General features: G+C 37.8%; 2 protein-coding genes across 2 annotated transcripts; both read left to right on the top strand.

Moving 5' to 3' along the window:
• Positions 1-12,534: 12,534 nt before the first annotated feature.
• Positions 12,535-13,869, top strand: LOC120012458. The gene is made up of 2 exons (XM_038863884.1): positions 12,535-13,017; positions 13,087-13,869. The coding sequence occupies exons 1-2, from the start codon at positions 12,535-12,537 to the stop codon at positions 13,867-13,869; spliced, it is 1,266 nt and encodes a 421-aa protein (XP_038719812.1).
• Positions 13,870-15,439: 1,570 nt separating this feature from the next.
• LOC120012457 lies at positions 15,440-17,077 on the top strand. Its single transcript, XM_038863883.1, has 4 exons — positions 15,440-15,927; positions 15,985-16,445; positions 16,602-16,657; positions 16,778-17,077. The coding sequence occupies exons 1-4, from the start codon at positions 15,440-15,442 to the stop codon at positions 17,075-17,077; spliced, it is 1,305 nt and encodes a 434-aa protein (XP_038719811.1).
• The last annotated feature ends 1,599 nt before the right edge of the window (positions 17,078-18,676 follow it).

Genomic DNA, 18,676 nt, shown 5'->3' with positions numbered 1-18,676 from the left:
AAGTGATTCTCCTAATTGATACAAAACTCGACTTTCGATACACTTCTCCTTATGGAAACTGAACTTATTTGACTGAGAGAGTTGTCATTGACTTCTAACACATGATTCGAGTGCCCCGTAATCTCCCAAGATTTGTTCCGGGTCTTGAGCACCAAGAATAGTAACTTGAGATATCAAATCTTCTAATTTCGTATATAATTTCTGCACTGAACCACTGATGCTAAAACTGATGCAACTTCCTCTAGGGAACTCCAAATCACGAACCGTAAAATTCTATGGAAACTAGACTTCTAGATCTTTCCAACGGTATATCACTCGTTGTCCAGTTCTTCCTGAGCGCTTCCATTTTATTCCGTGAAATTGATGAATCTGTTTAGGAACCTGACTTGGCTTCAAAATTGTAAACATATTCATCTTTTCTCATTTCACCATATTTTTGCCTCTTTAGCTCTCAATCACCATTAGGGATGTATTCCTTCAAAACTTACACAAAACACATCAAAACAACCAATTTCACAAAGGAAACTACTGCAAAGTATAGGAATAAGGGATGTAAAATGTGCATAAATATGTGTTATCATAGTGCAGTACTGCTAAGAGAAGAGAACAACCGGCAGCATCCGGTATATTATGTTAGTTGAAGTTTGCTAGATGCTGAAACAAGGTATCCTTTAATGGAAAAGCTTGTTTTAGCACTTATCACTGCAGCACGAAAGCTTCGTCCTTATTTTCAAAGTCATCCTATCACAGTGGTGGTGAGCTTCCCGATCAAAACGATACTCCATAAACCAGAATTATCCAGACGTTTAACGAAGTGGGCAATTGAATTGACTGAGCATGATATCGAATATCAACCTCGAACAGCAATCAAAGCCCAATTTCTCACAGACTTCATTGCTGAATTTAGTCAGGGAATGATGGATGGTGTTCACAAAGAATTGCATCAAAACAAAGAAGACGATGACGCTATTTGGCAATTATTTGTGGATGGTTCGAGTAATGCAAAAGGAAGCGGCCTAGGTATCATCTTAATCTCACCACAGGGAGATCAATTCCCTCAAGCTGTACATTGTGGATTTCATGCTACAAACAACGAAGCAGAATGTGAAGCTCTGATTGAGGGATTGAAACTAGCAAAAGAATTAAAAGTTCAACGTGTTCACGTGGCTTCAGATTCCCAGTTGATCGTCAATCAATTAAATGGAGAATATCAAGCAAAAGATGAAAGAATGAACAATTATCTGGAATTAGTGCGGAAGTTGCAACTTGAATTCAAAGAATTCTAGATTCATCAAATTCCCAGAGAAGAAAACCAACAAACAGATGCATTGGCAAATCTGGGATCAGCAAGTCAAGCGCAAATAACTCAGAATGTCCCATTGATTTATTTGGAATCATTGACAATAAGCAAAACTTCCACGGTGGAACAATCATTTGCTATTACTGAAGACGATGATGATTGGAGGACACCATTCATACAATATCTACAGGATGATATGTTACCACAAGACAACAATGAGGCCAGAGCCCTACAATGAAAAGCATCACGTTACACGATAGTTAATGGCATTCTTTACAAAAGATCATACCAAGGAGTATTGCTACGATGTTTATCTCAGGAAGAAGCACAATATGCCTTAGCAGAATTACATGAAGGTGTCTACGGAAACCATTCAGGTGGCCGAAGCTTAGCCAGTAAAGTCATGCAAACAGGTTATTATTGGCCTATGCTCCGTGGCGATGAGCCGAATATGTGGCTAAATGTGATAAATGTCAGAGATTTTCACAAATTTCGCATCAACCACCAACGGAGTTGGTTCCAATTTCATCAGCATGGCCATTCATGAGATGGGGAATGGATATCGTTGGAAAGCTTCCTCCAGCATCGGGACAAAGAATGTTCTTATTAATTTTAACGGACTACTTCACAAAATGGGTGGAAGCAGAAGCTTATAAACAAGTCAGGGATAAAGAAGTTAAAAGCTTCATCTGGAGAAACATCATTTGCAGATTTGGAATTCCTTATGAAATCATTTGTGACAATGGATCTCAGTTCATAAGCCATAAACTTGAAGATTTATGTAACACGTGGAAGATAAAGCTTTGTTTCGCATCACCAAGGCATCCACAATCGAATGGCCAAGCGGAAGCTACAAACAAAACGATAGTCAACATTTTGAAGAAGAGATTGGAAAACGCAAAGGGAGCATGGGCAGACGAACTCCCAGGAGTTCTGTGGTCATACCGAACGACAGTGAGAACTTCAAAAGGTGAAACTCCATTTTCTTAACTTATGGAACTGAAGCAGTGCTACCAGTTGAAGTTGGCCTTCCAACAGCACGATTTGAATGGAAGAAAGATGAGGAAAATAACACCGTTCTCACCGAAGAACTAGATATGCTTGAGGAACGACGGAATCTTTCATTTGTCAGAATAGCAGCTTACAAGCATCGGATTGCAAAATATTACAACAAGACAGTCAACTCAAGAGCTTTCGATATTGGTGACTGGGTTTTACGCAAAGTTTTCCAGAACACACAGCAATTGAATTCTGGAAAACTGGGGGCCACATGGGAAGGACCGTACAGAGTCATAGAGGTCGTTGGCAATGATGCTTACAAATTGCAAACCAAAGAAGGAAAGATACTTAACAACAGCTGGAATGCAAAACATCTCAGGTTATATCTTTCCTAAAAAAAAAAAAAAGATATCATATGTATATATATATATAGGGGTTTGGATGATGAACCACTGAAATGTATATATTTTCTCAATCGAGTTGAATCTATACATATATATGCTCAGCATATATAAGTGTCTGACAGACCGCATTACATCAGCCCCATCGTTCCATACTTAATTATTGCAGGATCTATTAGCATATTGGATAAAATGTCAGAGTTTGGACGAAGGTCAAAAAGAAGAAGATTGATGCCCTCTAATCTCCCAAAAGGATCTATTAGCATATTGGATAAAATGTCGGAGTTTGGACGAAGGTCAAAAAGAAGAAGATTGATGCCCTCTAATCTCCCAAAAGGTCATGTACATTTAACTCTTTACTTAAGCACAATTTTATTTGCATTTTGTTTGCATCATAGTTAAAATTTTAAGCAGGCAGTTAAAATCGTAAATCTCAATTAATAAGAAATATAAAAGAGTTAAGATCGTATTTAAGACTAACAGGGAAGATATAGGATTACAAAAGTTAAAATATAAGCTTAAACGTTGTCTTGGGCTTCAGAGGCAGAAGTTTGCATTGCATCGATGACCTTGAACTCTTCATATTCTTTGATCATTCGATAAACTTCTTCTTCATTTAAAGTACCGGCCTTATATTGCATCATCACCTCCCCCAAGGCCTTGATTCTTTCCTTTCCAGCGGCGAGAGCACATTCTCCCTTGTAAAAATCAGCATCTTCTTTTGATTCTGTCAATTCGTCTGATAGCCGATTTGCTTTCTCAATGGAGGCACTTAATTCAATTTCGCAATCTTTCAGTTTAGAGTCAACTTCTTGTAGATCTTTCAATTTGTTTTCACTTTCTTCTAATTTGACTCTAAAAGTTGAAAGTTGCTCTTCCATAACTTTTTGTTGCTGTATTATGTTGGAAAATTGTCTGCCCTGATCTGTGAAATCAGTCTTCAAAGCAATATGCCTTCTGTCCAATTCATCGAACTTATCTTCAGCCTTCTTTAAAGCTTCAGCAGCATCATTCTTCGTTTTTTCCAATTGAGCTTCGGCATCCATCCTTAGCTTTTTCTCCTGTTCTTCGGCCTTCGAAAATTTTTTAATATCGGCCTGCAGTAATCCGCTGGAAAGACGAAGACTCTTTACTTCCTCACTCAACTTTTCGACTTCTTTATCAATGTAAAGCTGAACTGACAAAGCCTGAAAGGAGAAGATGAAGGTTACTTTTAATTTAACATAGAAATATAAATAAATTAAGTTTTGAAAATACCTGAAAAGCATGAGAAATGTTGTAAATAGAAGCGTCTTCAAGAGTCAATTTAGGAAGGATGAAACCGAGGGGATAAGCCAATTTATACAAATTAGGAAATAACTCAGCAGGCCTCGAAAAAAGAGGGATGTTAGGGATCGTCATCTCAAAACTCCTTGCCGAAAGACTAGACGGAAGATCAACACCCGATAGTCTCAACTCTTTTTCAAGCAAAGCTCTTAAAGGTGAAACTAGATGAACTGGATCTTTTCCTTCTCTTCTCCAGGTTTCCTCCCTCACTTCATCATCAGGAACCTGAATGATGTCATCGGCCTCCTTGCTCAATCCCGCACTTTCACCTACTAGAGAAGGAGACGATACCCTGATTTTCTTTTTCCTTATAAGTGTGGAATCATCATCTATGTCACCCTCAAGAACTTCAGAAGTCTCAGTTACTTCAACAATTGTTCCTAACTCACTGTGAAGTCCCAAGATAGATTCATGTTTTCTCTTCGTCCTCTTCTCCTTAGAGCTTTTCTGGACTTTCTTCTTTTCAGCAATCTCCTTAAGACTCGAAGGAACGATTAGTCTTGGAGCCATATGGGGTCCTGTGAAAAATTGAAAAGAAATTAGTAGAAATAAGAAACAAAATCAAAATCGTAAATATTTCATCAACTTACTTTCAAAAAGATACTTTGAGGAAACGAATTTCCAATCTCTTTCAGAACGAGGAACTGACTTTAAAAATAACTGACAATTCCTCTGAGCCTCCTTAGTAATAGTTGTCTTAGGAGATTTGCCTGCCATTAAAAGATAAATGTTCATAGAGAAATTAAATAAAAGTAAAGGAAAACTTAATTAATTATACCTTGAATTGTCCAAGAACTAGGAATAGCATCGTCATCTTCCAAAAGAGTTTCCTTTTTCACCAAGAAATATCTCTTTTGCCAGTTATGATAACTGGACGTCGTCCCAACAATCAAATTTTCCTTATCCTTCTTCGACAACATATATCCACCTACATCCTTTTTGTTTTCTTGCCAAGATTAAGCAGCAAGAAATTCGTGAAGACCAAAAGTAAGACTGTATTTTGCACTTAAAGCTTCTAGAGATAGCAAAATACGCCAAGAATTAGGCATAAGTTGACAGGGGGCAACTCCAAAAAATTTTAACACAGACTTAACTAAAGGTCCTAAAGGAAACCTTAATCCACACCTTAATGTTATATCATATACTACAGTCCATCCAGGAAATTCATAAGAAGCTGATTCGTTAGAACCAGGAATTCGCATTTCTATTTCCTGTGGAATTCTGAATTCAACCCTAATATTATCTAAATCCTCTTGCGTTAATATAGAAGCAGGATCCTTGTCTACTATAACCTCATCCTCCAAAACTTTTTGAGTCTTACTTTTCGAACGAGTAGTTGGTAAAAAGCTAATCTTAGATGGACTAATCATCCTTTGACCCGATACTCCTTCAGATTCAGAGTAAGACGAAACCCTAAGATTAGTGGATTGATCTCCTAGTTCTTTTTCTGGTATATCACCTTCAGGAAACTCATCCTGAGTATCTATAACAGCCGGACTTTCATTCGGAATGATTGAGGGACCGAAATTAGATTCGTCCCTTTCATTCTCTCACTCAAACCTATCGATGAATTCTTCAGAGGAACCAAGCCAAACCATAATCGAAAACTCGAAAAAGAAAAAGTCAAGAAACGTACCGAAAGTCGAACTGTGTCTTGGAAGTTTTAAGTTAGTGGATGGTTACAGTAAACCCATTAAAAAACCCAAGGACTAAATAGTAAATTCAAAATTCAAAAGTTAAAACTCCTCGAAAATCGTTCTTCCACGAATTAATCAAAGCCGTTCGATCAAAAGTAACTTCTCGATAAGTGGCGAAAATGGCGGCGCTACATCATATCACTAAAAGGCTAGTTAGAATCGAAATACGATTCAACTTCTAAAGTTGTGCTCTTTTTCCTATAAATATACTAGAGAAAACCCAAAGAAGCACCACTTCCAAAACAAAAAACCTCTACAGTCATGAGTTCATCCAAGCTTCCTATCGAGCCTGAGTACTGAAAAGTAACGTCCAAACCAACCAAGTCAGATGAAGGACCATCTAAAGTGGCAGAAGAATTTCAACAGTTGAAGCTATACCCCGACGGGTATGATCCTTATCAACACGTCTCCGATCTGCAAGATCTGCTGATACGTTTAGATAAAGATCTCCATGAAGCAGAAAGAAGGATAATAGAGCTTACCCGAGCCTACAAATTGGCTGGAAGGTCACTTTATCGGCTTTGAGACATGTCAGAAAATGCTGCTATGGAAAGTGATCCTAAAAAGCTACGACAAGCTTTACAAAACATCAATCTTTTTATGAAAAATAATCTAGTTAGAATGCATCATGCCTTATGGCCAAGACCTTAAAAGCTTGAGCAATTTTAACAATTTATAAATACTATTCCATGTTTATCTCTGCCAAAGATAAAGTTCTTAGACAAACCAAGAATCTCCTCTTTACATTCCAAATATTCAATTTCTGTCAAAGATGAAACCTTTAGGTGAAGCAAAAATCTCACCGGTAAAAGATGAAGCTTTATTTGAGGAAAACGAAGCTTTATTAGAGGGAGACGAAGCTTTATTAGAGGAAGACGAAGCTTCCCAAAAATTCCAAAAATAATTGAACTCCAATAAATTAACCATCGAGCAAACCAAAAGGCGTTCCAACTCCTCGAGAAAAGACGTGGAGTAATGTCGCAACCGTCCATTTCCCCATTATCTATCACAACTTCCAAGGAAAAGGTAACTTCCTTCATATTCCATTCGTATAAATATTCAAAAGAAAGAATCAGCAGAAACCAATATTTTCCTCAAGAAATCTTCAAGGATTGATACTCTTAACTCTCCACCTGCGAAGAGATCTAGAACTGATGAAGGTTCTACTTCTACAGAAGGTGAAGATGGAAATGATCCTAGATTCAACCTCTCCCCTATAAGAGAAGATGTATACGAGGACGATCACCAGAAAACCATCGAATCTCTACAAAAAGCTCTGATGGAAACCAAAAGGAGACATAAGAAAGCAACTGACAAAGTTCAAGACTACAGAAGACAACTTATGGTCTCAAAATATGCCATACAAGGCGTTCGATATATGTCATGGGGTCGACAAGCAAGTAGTCATGATTCAGATAAATTACACGAAGCAATCACTGAGATCACAGTACAACTTGGTTCTGTTGTAGATGGAATAGACATTGTTCTTTACACCCTAAAATAAAATTCCTGTCCATTTTCCTTTTTTCCAAATTTTATTTCAGGAAAATTTCTACGAAATTCCATTTCATTTCCAACAAATATAAAAGGCGGGATATTTGAATTGTTTATTTCGAAATATGAAAAGACACCATGGTCTCTAAAAAATGGTGCAACCGTTTAGCTTTCCCACGTTTTCAGGAATAACTACTTCTTTGAACGTGAACCTTTCATCCTTAAATACACGGCGATAAGAAGGAGAAGACATTCCTGTTTCCTTCCAAAAAATCTCTCAAACACTCAGCAAGATGAGTTCTTCTGACTCCACTCCTGCAAAAAGAGCATTGGATGAGAAAGAGAATCTCATTCCTTCAAAACGGGCAAGAAACGAAGACCCTTCATCTTCAAAAAAGGCAGAGGCCAAAGGAGAAGTTTCCACATCTCGAAACAACGACGAACCAGACGATTCAGTCGCTGAAATATTTGTAGTATCTGAAGAAATGTACGAAGAAAATCCTCAAAACTCCATCGAAGGATTAAAAGGACTTCTTGAAGAAGCTGAAAGAAATCTGCAAAACGAGTACGAACGAAACCAGTCTTATACAGATGTACTTCGAGCGGCCAGAGATGCGCTGAACAGAGTTCGCGATAACGCTTGGGGTCATTCTAGAAATAAAAACGTTTATCGATTACAAGAATCTCTTTTAGATCTTGCAGCTCATGTTGGGAATGCAATGAATATCATAAATGATGTTATTCGTACCTGGGCTCGTTAAGAGTTATACCATTGCATATTTATTCCCATGTATGAAGTATTTATGTTTTATTTTGACAAAGATATTCTCATTGCTAATCTCATTGCTCTGAAATTGCAATTGCATAAATACTTCAACAGTCAAAAAATGCAAAAACTGCAAACAGAGATGATGAGACGAAGAGCTTTGAAGAAGACGCAACCCCAAGCAAAATATTTTTAAGTTTAAATCAAACTTAAAAATAGGGGGCAAAGTGTAAGGGTCAAAGCCAACCTCAACAAATTATATGGGTCATGTTCAACCCAACAACAACATAAAAGCCCAACAGAGGCTAGGGCCCCGAAGCCCAACAACATAAAACAGACCATAACTTACAGTCCAAAAAGGACTTGGTCTTATCAAGGCAGTACAAAGCCGATGCAAATAAGGCCGAACCAATAACTAAGGGACGAAGCCGAAGATAAGGCAGTTCCTTGTTAAATGGTGACAGCCGAAACTACTGTAAACTACTACAAACTCCTCCAAACTACAGTAAACTCCTCCAAACTTCTATGAACTTCTCTAACTGCCACAACTGCTGGTAACTGCTCAAGAAAAGCATAAAAGGAGTTCATTAGGAGGGTGGAAAAAAAAAAATTCGGATTCGGAGGGGGATTTCTTACTCGCACTGTATTCACAAGTGATAAATAAAATACCATATCATTCTACACTGTGGACCTAGGCTAAACGCCGAACCACTTAAAATCTCTCTGTTTTGTCTTATATTTGCTCATTCATTCTCCACAATTCAATTGTCAATAATTTACATCAACAATACCGTAGTCACATTTAATATCTCAACTTTCCGAATTTTATCATTACATATTTTTCTTTGAACCAATGATGGAAACCATAGGGTGATGTGTAACCCTTCTCCCACTTAATATTTTATTTTCGGGTGATTAGTATTTTATTTTCCACGTTTAGATAACATCCATAAATAAATAGGAATGCTAATCTAGCATGTCATTTAATTACAATCATACATGCAATTAAAATATGAGAGATAGTTAAAATAGGAAACCAAATCAATCAAAAGTCCTAGCTATTATGGTCTTCAATCAAGCCTGAATCTCTACTTAATTAGGAATCCCTGTTTGAAAACTGCTCGAAACACTACTGCCCGGACTGCCCGAACTGCCCCACACCCGTTGCCCAATCTACCCACATCTGTCTGGCAGCTTCCGGAGGTGACCGCCGAGCGTCGGATGCGCTGCAGCAACTGCTGGCTGCAGCCGTAGCTGCTGCCAGCACTTGCTGTCTGTGCTGCCGATGTCCTTCGTTTCTTCATCTGGTTTTACAAAAAAACCTTAGCCTCCTTCAAACCGGAGTTCACAATCTAAAAATTCGATTTACAAAAATTTATACTCCTTTATTCGGGGTGAACAATTCTACAATCAGAATTTAAAAAAAACTAAACCATGATAGCCAGAATTTCAGCCTATAAAAAACAAGTTAGCAATAACACCAAAAAACATAGATTATGCTAACAAATTAAATTTGACAAATTTTTTATTTTGTTTAGCATCGATTATGTATCTATGACCGGCTCCGATACCAATTGTTGGAAACATGCAACTCGCTGAAGCGTGTAAGGACCTCATAAACATAAACGATAGCTATACAAGTTTCAAAAATTTCTTATCAAATACTAATCACCATAACATAAACCATATATCAATTAATTGCAAGTAGATTATTTACCTTGAGATCTCTCTGATTTTATCTCTAATAATCAGGAACGAATGATGGAATCAGCGAGTTTGATACTAAGCTCAAACATACGGATCTTTCACAGTATGCACCAATTTCAAAACTTGGATTGAGAGGGTGGTCTCTTTTCTCCAAAAACCTAGAGAACAAAAACCAAAACTAGTGGAAACGGTTAGAGAGTAGAGAGGCCAACTGGTGTCTCAAAACTTATATTGTCAAAACACACACTATGTGTGTATTTATAGGGTCGGCCACACCTAGGGTTTTCTCCCTAGGTGGGCCAGCCCCTAAGCCTCTCCCTCTCCCTCTCCTAATTTCGATCCTTTTTTGTTTTTCTGTATCTTCTAGTATTGGGCTTTTGGGCTACAGTGGGGACCAACTAGGAAAAATAAAACATGGACTTCCTATGAATTTCATTATCAACCCAAACTCATGGGCATAATTATAATTCATAAATTATAATATATTCCACTAAAATATTATAATTGCACTCCCCGTTTTATCTCAAATTAAATCTAGGCCTTTCGTTATACTTGTTCATAAAATTCCTCACTTTAAATTACAGATACCTGTCAATTAAATATGTCACTGACATACAATATTTAATTGACATTTTTAAATATTTCCTTGAGTTTACCACTTAACTTATTTGAATGTGTCGGATTAATTAAAATCCATCTACAGGGTTTATACACAATCTCATATCCTATAAACATTCTCAAGAGGATATCATCAATCCATAATTGGACGTGAATTTTATTAATAGATTATTTTCCATCGTACATTTAATGCGGTAACCCAACTCACTTGGTGTTTGTTGGTCTGTACAAAAAGACCTCACCCTTTAGTAAATCAAAGTCTCATACATTAATTGAGATCTCATTCGTATTGTATGCTTCTCCAGGTATCCTCCAATATTTACCAATGATTTATCATAAAGTAAAATAAATTTATTTGGCTGAGAAGCATTTTGAAATCCCCAACAAAACCTTGAACCACCATGGATACTGAAGCTGTCACCTCTGTTATCTCTTACGTGGCAATCATAGAAAAAAGCATCGACCTTAGAGTATCTAGTGAACTGCTTGAACTCAATAACAACACAAAAAACCAGGCAGAATAACTCGTCATTGCACCAATGTGAAGGAAGCTTTGCAGTTATTGAGGATCCTCTGCTTTTATAGTTGAACCAATCTGGAACATCACCTCCCAAAAAACTGATACCGGTTGCTAAAGTATCCTGCATCATGATAATCAAAAATTTTTATTTAAAATATACTTGTATAAAGATAAACCGACAGTTAGAGAGAGACCAGGGATAATAAAGTTTCCAGATAAGTGACTTCCCACTACCGCAGCCTCGATTCTACATCCGCCGCTATGCTGTTTATTGCATTTTGGTCCAATTTCCAGCAATTTGTAAAATTAGAGTAAATAAATCTCCGTGAGAGTCAAATATTCCTCTGGCTGCTATGGATAAAGGACTTGCCACCATTTCTAGTGATATGCAATTCTCTGCGTCTATATATTGAACATTCATTGGAAGTTGAGGCAGTGATTGAAGCTTCTTGCAACCCACCAAGTAAAGAGATGAGAGATTATTAAGCTGCTTGATGGCAACAGGTATTTTCTAAAAATTATTTCCAGAAAGATTTAGGAGTTCCAGAGAAGATAACTGTAGGGGTCAAGTTCAACCTCAACAAATTACATCGGTCCTGTTCAACCCAACCAATTATATGGGTCCTGTTCAACCCAACCTTTGTACAATACAAACGGGCCAAACCAAACATAAAAGCTCAACAGAGGCTAGGTCTACGAAGCCCAACAACAATCAGACCAGAACATATAGTCCAAAAAGGACTTGGTCTTAAAAAGGCAATACAAAGCCAATACAAGTAAGGCCGAACCAATAACTAAGGGACGAAGCCGAAGATAAGACAGTTCCTCGTTAAATGGTAACAGCAGAAACTACAGCAAACTCCTCCAAACTATCATAAACTCCTTCCAACTGCTATGAACTTCTCCAACTTCAACTGCTGGTAATCGCTCAAAGAAAGCATAAAAGGAGTTCATTAGGACAAGGAGGGGGGCATTCGACTTGGCAGAGACTTTGATTTTTTACTCAATCTGTAATCTCAAGTGATAAATAAAGACTACCATATCTTTCTGCACCGTGGACCTAGGCTCAACGTCGAACCACGTAAAATCTCTCTGTTTTGTCTTATATTTACCAAATCACCTTCAAACAATTCAGTTGTCGATAATTTACATCAACAATTTGACGCGCCAAATAGGGGAGCAAGTGTTATCAGAATGGCAAACTTAGAAGATTCACGGGATGATGCTGTAAACGAGAAGATGAAAGCTTTGATTCAACGCTTCGATGAACATGAAAGAAGGGTCCAACAGTTGGAGCAAGAAAACTTGACCGTTCAAAGAGAAAATCAAAAACTACTTGACCTTATGAATCAATCTTCAAGTCCTCACATAACCAGAACCATTCCTGCAAGTACTATCCCAAGGTTCCTTTGCCAGGATTTGTGCATCAGACGAAATCATCATTGGCATCAACATCAACTCAATTCCTAAGGCCAATGGCACAATCCATGGCACCATTATTTCCTATACCAACTTCATCTTCGGCTATCCCAACAATTGGTGCATGGTCAAATATAACTACAACATTGTCGGAAATTGCCACGCAGCGGAGTGTCGACAAAAGATTGGAGGAAATGGAATCAGCATTCTTCAGGATACCAGGCATGCCACCACCTATAAAGAAAAATCATACTTTCCTCAAATCTCCATTTGTTCATGCCATTGTCATGGAAGAGCTCCCAAAGAAATTCACCATATCACATATCAAACCTTATGATGGTACCACCTACCCCGAAGATCATGTGGATCAATACAGTCAACAATTGACTTTGGTATCATACCCATTCAATAAGCATGAAACATGTATGTGCCGAGGATTTAGTTCAACTTTGGTTGGACTTCCTCTGAAGTGGTATCTTAATCTTCCAGAAGGGCAAATTGCTTCATTCGCACAATTAGCCGACACATTCGTGGAACAGTTTGCAAGCAGCAGGAAAATAATTACAACATCTGATGATCTATATCGGCTACGACAGAAACAAGGCAAATCTTTGCGATCATTCTTAACAAGATTCAATAAAGAGAAACTGGAGATTCCAGGGTGCTTAGACGAGATTGCAATCAATGCATTTCGCATGGCTCTTCTTCCTGGAAGCAAATTGTACGGGAAGCTTACTCGTTATCCATGTAAGTCATTTCAAGAAGTGCAAGTAAGAGCAAACGTTCAAATCAAATGGGAAAAAGATGAAGGAAGATTTCCAGAATGGCTAATAGAGTAGCTGAAGAAATCTGAACAAAAACAAGTAAGTTCAGAGGCTCCACGTTATCCTCGTAGAGATCCCGAGCCGATTGATTTCAAGAAAAAACCCCGATCTCCTGAATATAATTTGGTGATTCCACCAAATGAAGTCTTATCAGTGTTGAAGAAAATGGGAGATGTTGTTCGATGGCCCGATGAAGTTCGTAAACCGCTAGATCAACGGGATACTTTCAAATGGTGCGAATTTCACAACGATTATGGGCATACAACAGATGACTGTTTTACCCTCAAAAAAGAAGTAATCCAATTATTAAAGAAAGGTTATCTTCGGGATTTACTATCTGAAAGAGGAAAAGCAACAATGGTCCAAGCTGAAAGACGAGAAGAAGAACAGAAACCACCTCCCCCGGAAAAGACGATTAATGTAATAATCAGTGGATCGGAGATTAGCAGAATTACACACTCATTGACAAAGAAACATGTCAAGCAGACAGAGAATTTTGAGGTATGGAATGACAAGCTGATGGTACAATTCACAAGGCAAGTCATCAGTTTCACAGACGATAAGATGTCGAGATCACTAAATCCACATGATGATTCCTTGGTAATTACTTTGCAAATTGCCAATTGTGAAGTTAAAAGAATCATGATTAACGATGGCAGCTCAGCAAATTTACTGTTCATGTCTACACTACAAGCGATGGGACTTTTAGAAGCCGAAATAATTAGAGGTCATATTCCACTCATCGGTTTCAGCGGAGAACAACAATATACCATCGGCTCTATTCCTTTGCAAGTGTAGGCAAAAGGAATAAATCTCCAGGTTCGATTTAATATATTAGATTGTCAATCTCCATATAATGCGATACTTGGATGACCTTGGATTCATGCAATGAGGGCTATACCATCAACTTATCATCAAGTGATATGATTCCCAACAAGAGATGGAATACGAGAAATATATGGGGATCAGCGTCAGGCAAGGAGTTGCTATGCACAAGCATTGAAAGGAAAAACCAAAGCTTTATAGCAATCACAGCAAGGGCCGATTCTGAGCAATCAAGAAGAACCGGCTAAAAAAGAGACAGAAGAATTCATCATTCATCCTGATTATCCAGAACAGAAGATTCAGATTGGAGCAAACCTGGATCATCAACTCCGAGAAAGTTTAATTCAATTCCTGCAAAGTCATAACACATTTGCGCTTGGACATATGCAGATGTGATTGGAATTGATCCAAAAATCATCACTCATCAGTTGCAAGCCAATGATAATTTCCTTCCAGTGAGGCAGAAGAGACGAAGGTTCGCTCCTGAAAGAAATAAAGTCATAAATGAAGAAGTTCAAAAGCTGTTAAATATTGGATTCGTTCGAGAAGTTCAATACCCAGACTAGCTTGCAAATGTGGTCGTTGAAAAGAAGAAAAATAGGAAGTGGAGAGTCTGTATCGATTTCACGGATCTGAATAAAGCTTGCCCAAAAGATTCTTTTCCACTTCCCCATATTGATGTACTTGTGGATGCAACAGCAGGGCATGAATTACTTAGCTTCATGGATGCATTCTCCGGATATAATCAAATCTTGATGCACATGAAAGATCAAGGAAAAACTGCATTCATAACCTAGCGAGGCACATAATGTTATAAGGTGATGCCGTTTGGGTTGAAAAATGCGGGAGCAACATATCAACGACTTGTCAATCGCATGTTTGCCAGCCTGCTCGGAAAGACGATGGAAGTATATATTGATGATATGCTAGTGAATACTCTGAAAGCCGAAGATCGTATTGAGCATCTTAAACAAGCATTTGAAATTCTTGATGCTCATCAGATGAAATTAAATCCTCTCAAATGTGTATTTGGAGTCAAAGCAGGAAAATTTTTGGGATTCATCGTTACACAAAGGGGTATTGAAGCAAACCCTGATCAAATCCAAGCGATACTTAATATTCCTTCTCCCACAAAGATACGGGATGTACAACAGTTGGCAGGGACATTGCAGCATTTAATCGATTCATCTCCAAATCTTCCGAAAGATGTCATCATCTATTTACGGCTTTTCAGAAATCAACCAATTTCGAGTGGACAGAGGAATGTGAGACGGCATTAAAGAAATTGAAAGGATATCTGACCAATCCTCCAATTCTCGCAAAGCCAAAAACCGGTGAGATACTTTATCTTTATTTAGCAGTTTCTGAATTTGCAATTAGTGTAGTACTGCTAAGAGAAGAAAACAATCGGCAACATCCGGTATATTATATTAGTCGAAGTTTGCTAGATGCTGAGACAAGGTATCCTTTAATGGAAAAGCTTGTTTTAGCACTTATCACTACAGCACGAAAGTTTCGTCCTTATTTTCAAAGTCATCCTATCATGGTGGTAACAAGCTTCCCAATCAAAACAATACTTCACAAACCAGAATTGTCTGGACGATTAACGAAGTGGGCAATTGAGCTAACCGAGCATGATATCGTATATCAACCTCGAACAGCAATCAAAGCCCAAATTCTGGCAGATTTTATTGCTGAATTTAGTCCAGGATTGATGGATAATGCTCACAAAGAATTGCGTCAAAACAACGGAGACGATGAAGCTATTTGGCAATTATTTGTTGATGGCTCGAGCAATGCAAAGGGAAGCGGCCTAGGTATCATCTTAATCTCACCACAAGGAGATCAATTCCCTCAAGTTGTACATTGTGGATTTCACGCTACAAACAATGAAGCTCTGATTGAGGGACTGAAACAAGCAAAAGAATTAAAAGTTCAACGTGTCCACGTGACTTCAGATTCCCAATTGATCGTTAACCAATTGAATGGAGAATATCAAGCAAAAGATGAGAGAATGAACAATTATCTGAAGTTAGTGTAGCAGTTGCAACTTGAATTCAAAGAATTCTAGATTAATCAAGTTCCTAGAGAAGAGAACCAGCAAGCAGATGCACTGACGAATTTAGGATCAGCAATCCAAGTGCAAACAACTCAAAACGTCCCATTGATTTATTTGGAATCATCGACAATAAACAAAAATTCCATAGTGGAGCAATCATTTGTTATTATTGAAAACGATGATGATTGGAGAACACCATTCGTACAATATCTGCGGGATGACATGTTACCACAAGATAAAAATGAGGCCAGATCACTACAACGAAAAGCATCCCGCTACACAATAGCTAACGGTATTCTTTACAAAAGGTCATATCAAGGGGTTTTGCTACGATGTTTATCTCAAGACGAAGCACAATATGCCTTAGCAGAACTGCATGAAGGTGTCTGTGAAAACCATTCAGGTGGGCGAAGCTTAGCTAGTAAAGTCATGCAAACTGATTATTATTGGCCTACGCTTCCTGGCGATGCAGCCACATATGTGGCTAAATGTGATAAATGTCAAAGATTTTCACAAATCCCACATCAACCACCAACGAAGCTGGTCCCAATTTCATCAGCATGGCCTTTCATGAGATGGGGAATGGATATCGTCGGAAAGCTTCCTCCAGCATCGGGACAAAGAGTGTTCCTATTGATTTTAACAGACTACTTCACAAAATCGGTTGAAGCTGAAGCATATAAACAAGTCTGGGACAAAGAGGTTAAAAGCTTCATCTGGAGAAATATCATTTGCAGATTTAGAGTTCCTTATGAAATCATTTGTGATAATGGATCTCAGTTCATAAGCCATAAACTTCAAGATTTCTGTAATACGTGGAAGATAAAGCTTTGCTTCGCGTCACCGAGGCATCCACAATCGAATGGGCAATCAGAAGCTACTAACAAGACAATCGTCAGCACCCTAAATAAGAGATTAGAGAACACAAAGGGAGCCTGGGCAGACGAACTCCCAGGGGTTCTATGGTCATATCGTACAACAGTTAGAACTTCAACTAATGAAACTCCATTTTCTTTAACTTATGGAACTGAAGCAGTGCTACCAGTTGAGTTGGCCTCCCAACAGCACGATTTGAATGGAAGCGAGATGAGGAGAATAACATCACCCTCACTGAAGAGTTAGATATGCTTGAGGAACGACGAAACATCTCATTTGTTAGAACAACAGCCTACAAGCATCGGATCGTAAAATATTACAACAAAACAGTCAACTCAAGAATTTTCAATATTGGTGACTGGGTTTTACGAAAAGTTTTCCAGAACACACAGCAGTTGAATTTCAAAAAACTGGGGGCCACATAGGAAGGACCTTACAGAATCGTTGATGTCATTGGCAATGGTGCTTACAGATTGCAAACCAAAGAAGGGAAGATACTTAACAATAGATGGAATGCAAAACATCTCAGGTTATATCTTTCCTATAAAAAAATAAATACATAAATAAATTTTGCATCTTATATATGTTTATTATAGGGATCTGGATGATGAATCACTGAAATGTACATATTTTCTCAATCAAGTTGAATATATACATATATATGCTTAGCATGTATAAGTGTCTGACGGACCACATTATATCACCCCCATCGTTCTATACTTGATTATTGCAGGATCCATTAGCACATTGGATAAAATATCAAAAATCTGGTCAAGGGTCAAAGTGACGAAGCTTCATATGCTCTAATTTCCTAAAAGATCATGTACACTTAACTCTTTATTTATGCATAATCTTATTATAAGATTTTTGTTTGCATCATAATTAAAATTTTTAGCAAATAGTTAAAGTCATGAACCTCAATTGATAATAAAGGTAAAAAAGTTTAAATTGTAGTTAAGGGTACAAAGATTAAAAGGGGAGATACAAGATTGCAAAAATAAAAAATATAAGCCTAAATGTCATCTTCGGCTTCAGAGGCAGAAGTTTGCATTGCATCGATAACTTTAAATTCTTCATATTCTTTGATCATTCGATCAACTTCTTCCTCATTTAAGGTATCGGCCTTATATTGCATCAACACTTCCCCCAAAGCCTTGATTCTCTCTTTACTAGCAGCGAGAGCGCATTCTCCTTTATAGAAATCGACATCTTCCTTTGATTTTGTCCGTTCATCTGATAGCCGATTCGCTTTCTCGATAGAAGCACCTAACACAATTTCGCAATCTTTCAATTTAGCATCGACTTCCTGTAGATCCTTCAATTTGATCTCATTTTCTTGAAATTTGACTTTGAGAGCCGAAAGTTCCTCTTCCGTATCTTTCTGCTACTACATTATGTTGGAGAATTGCCTATCCTGATCTGTAAAGTCAGTTTTTAGAGCGACGTGCCTTCTATCCAATTCATTAAATTTATCTTCAGCTTTCTTTGAAGCTTCAGCAGCAGCACTCTTTATCTTTTCCAGTTGAGCTTCGGCCTCCATCCTCAATTTCTTTCTTGCTCTTCGGCCTTTGAAATTTTTTCAATATCAGCCTGTAATAATCCGCTAGAAAGACGAAGACTCTTTATTTCCTCCCTTAAATTTCTCATTTCTTTATCAATGTAAAGCTGAACTGACAAAGCCTGAAAGAAAAGACGAAGGTTAATCTTAAATTAACATTGAAATAAAAAGTAAATTGAGTTTTGAGAATACCTAAAAAGCATGAGAAATACTATAAAGAGAAGCATCCTCAAGATCCAACTTGGGAGAAGCAAAACCCAGGGGATAAGCCAATTTAAGTAAATCAG

The sequence above is a fragment of the Tripterygium wilfordii genome, chromosome 13 (assembly GCF_013401445.1).
Source record: "Tripterygium wilfordii isolate XIE 37 chromosome 13, ASM1340144v1, whole genome shotgun sequence".
Taxonomy (NCBI): domain Eukaryota; kingdom Viridiplantae; phylum Streptophyta; class Magnoliopsida; order Celastrales; family Celastraceae; genus Tripterygium; species Tripterygium wilfordii.
The sequence above is the reverse complement of the archived record's forward strand: the minus strand, read 5'-3'. Positions and strand labels throughout refer to the sequence as shown.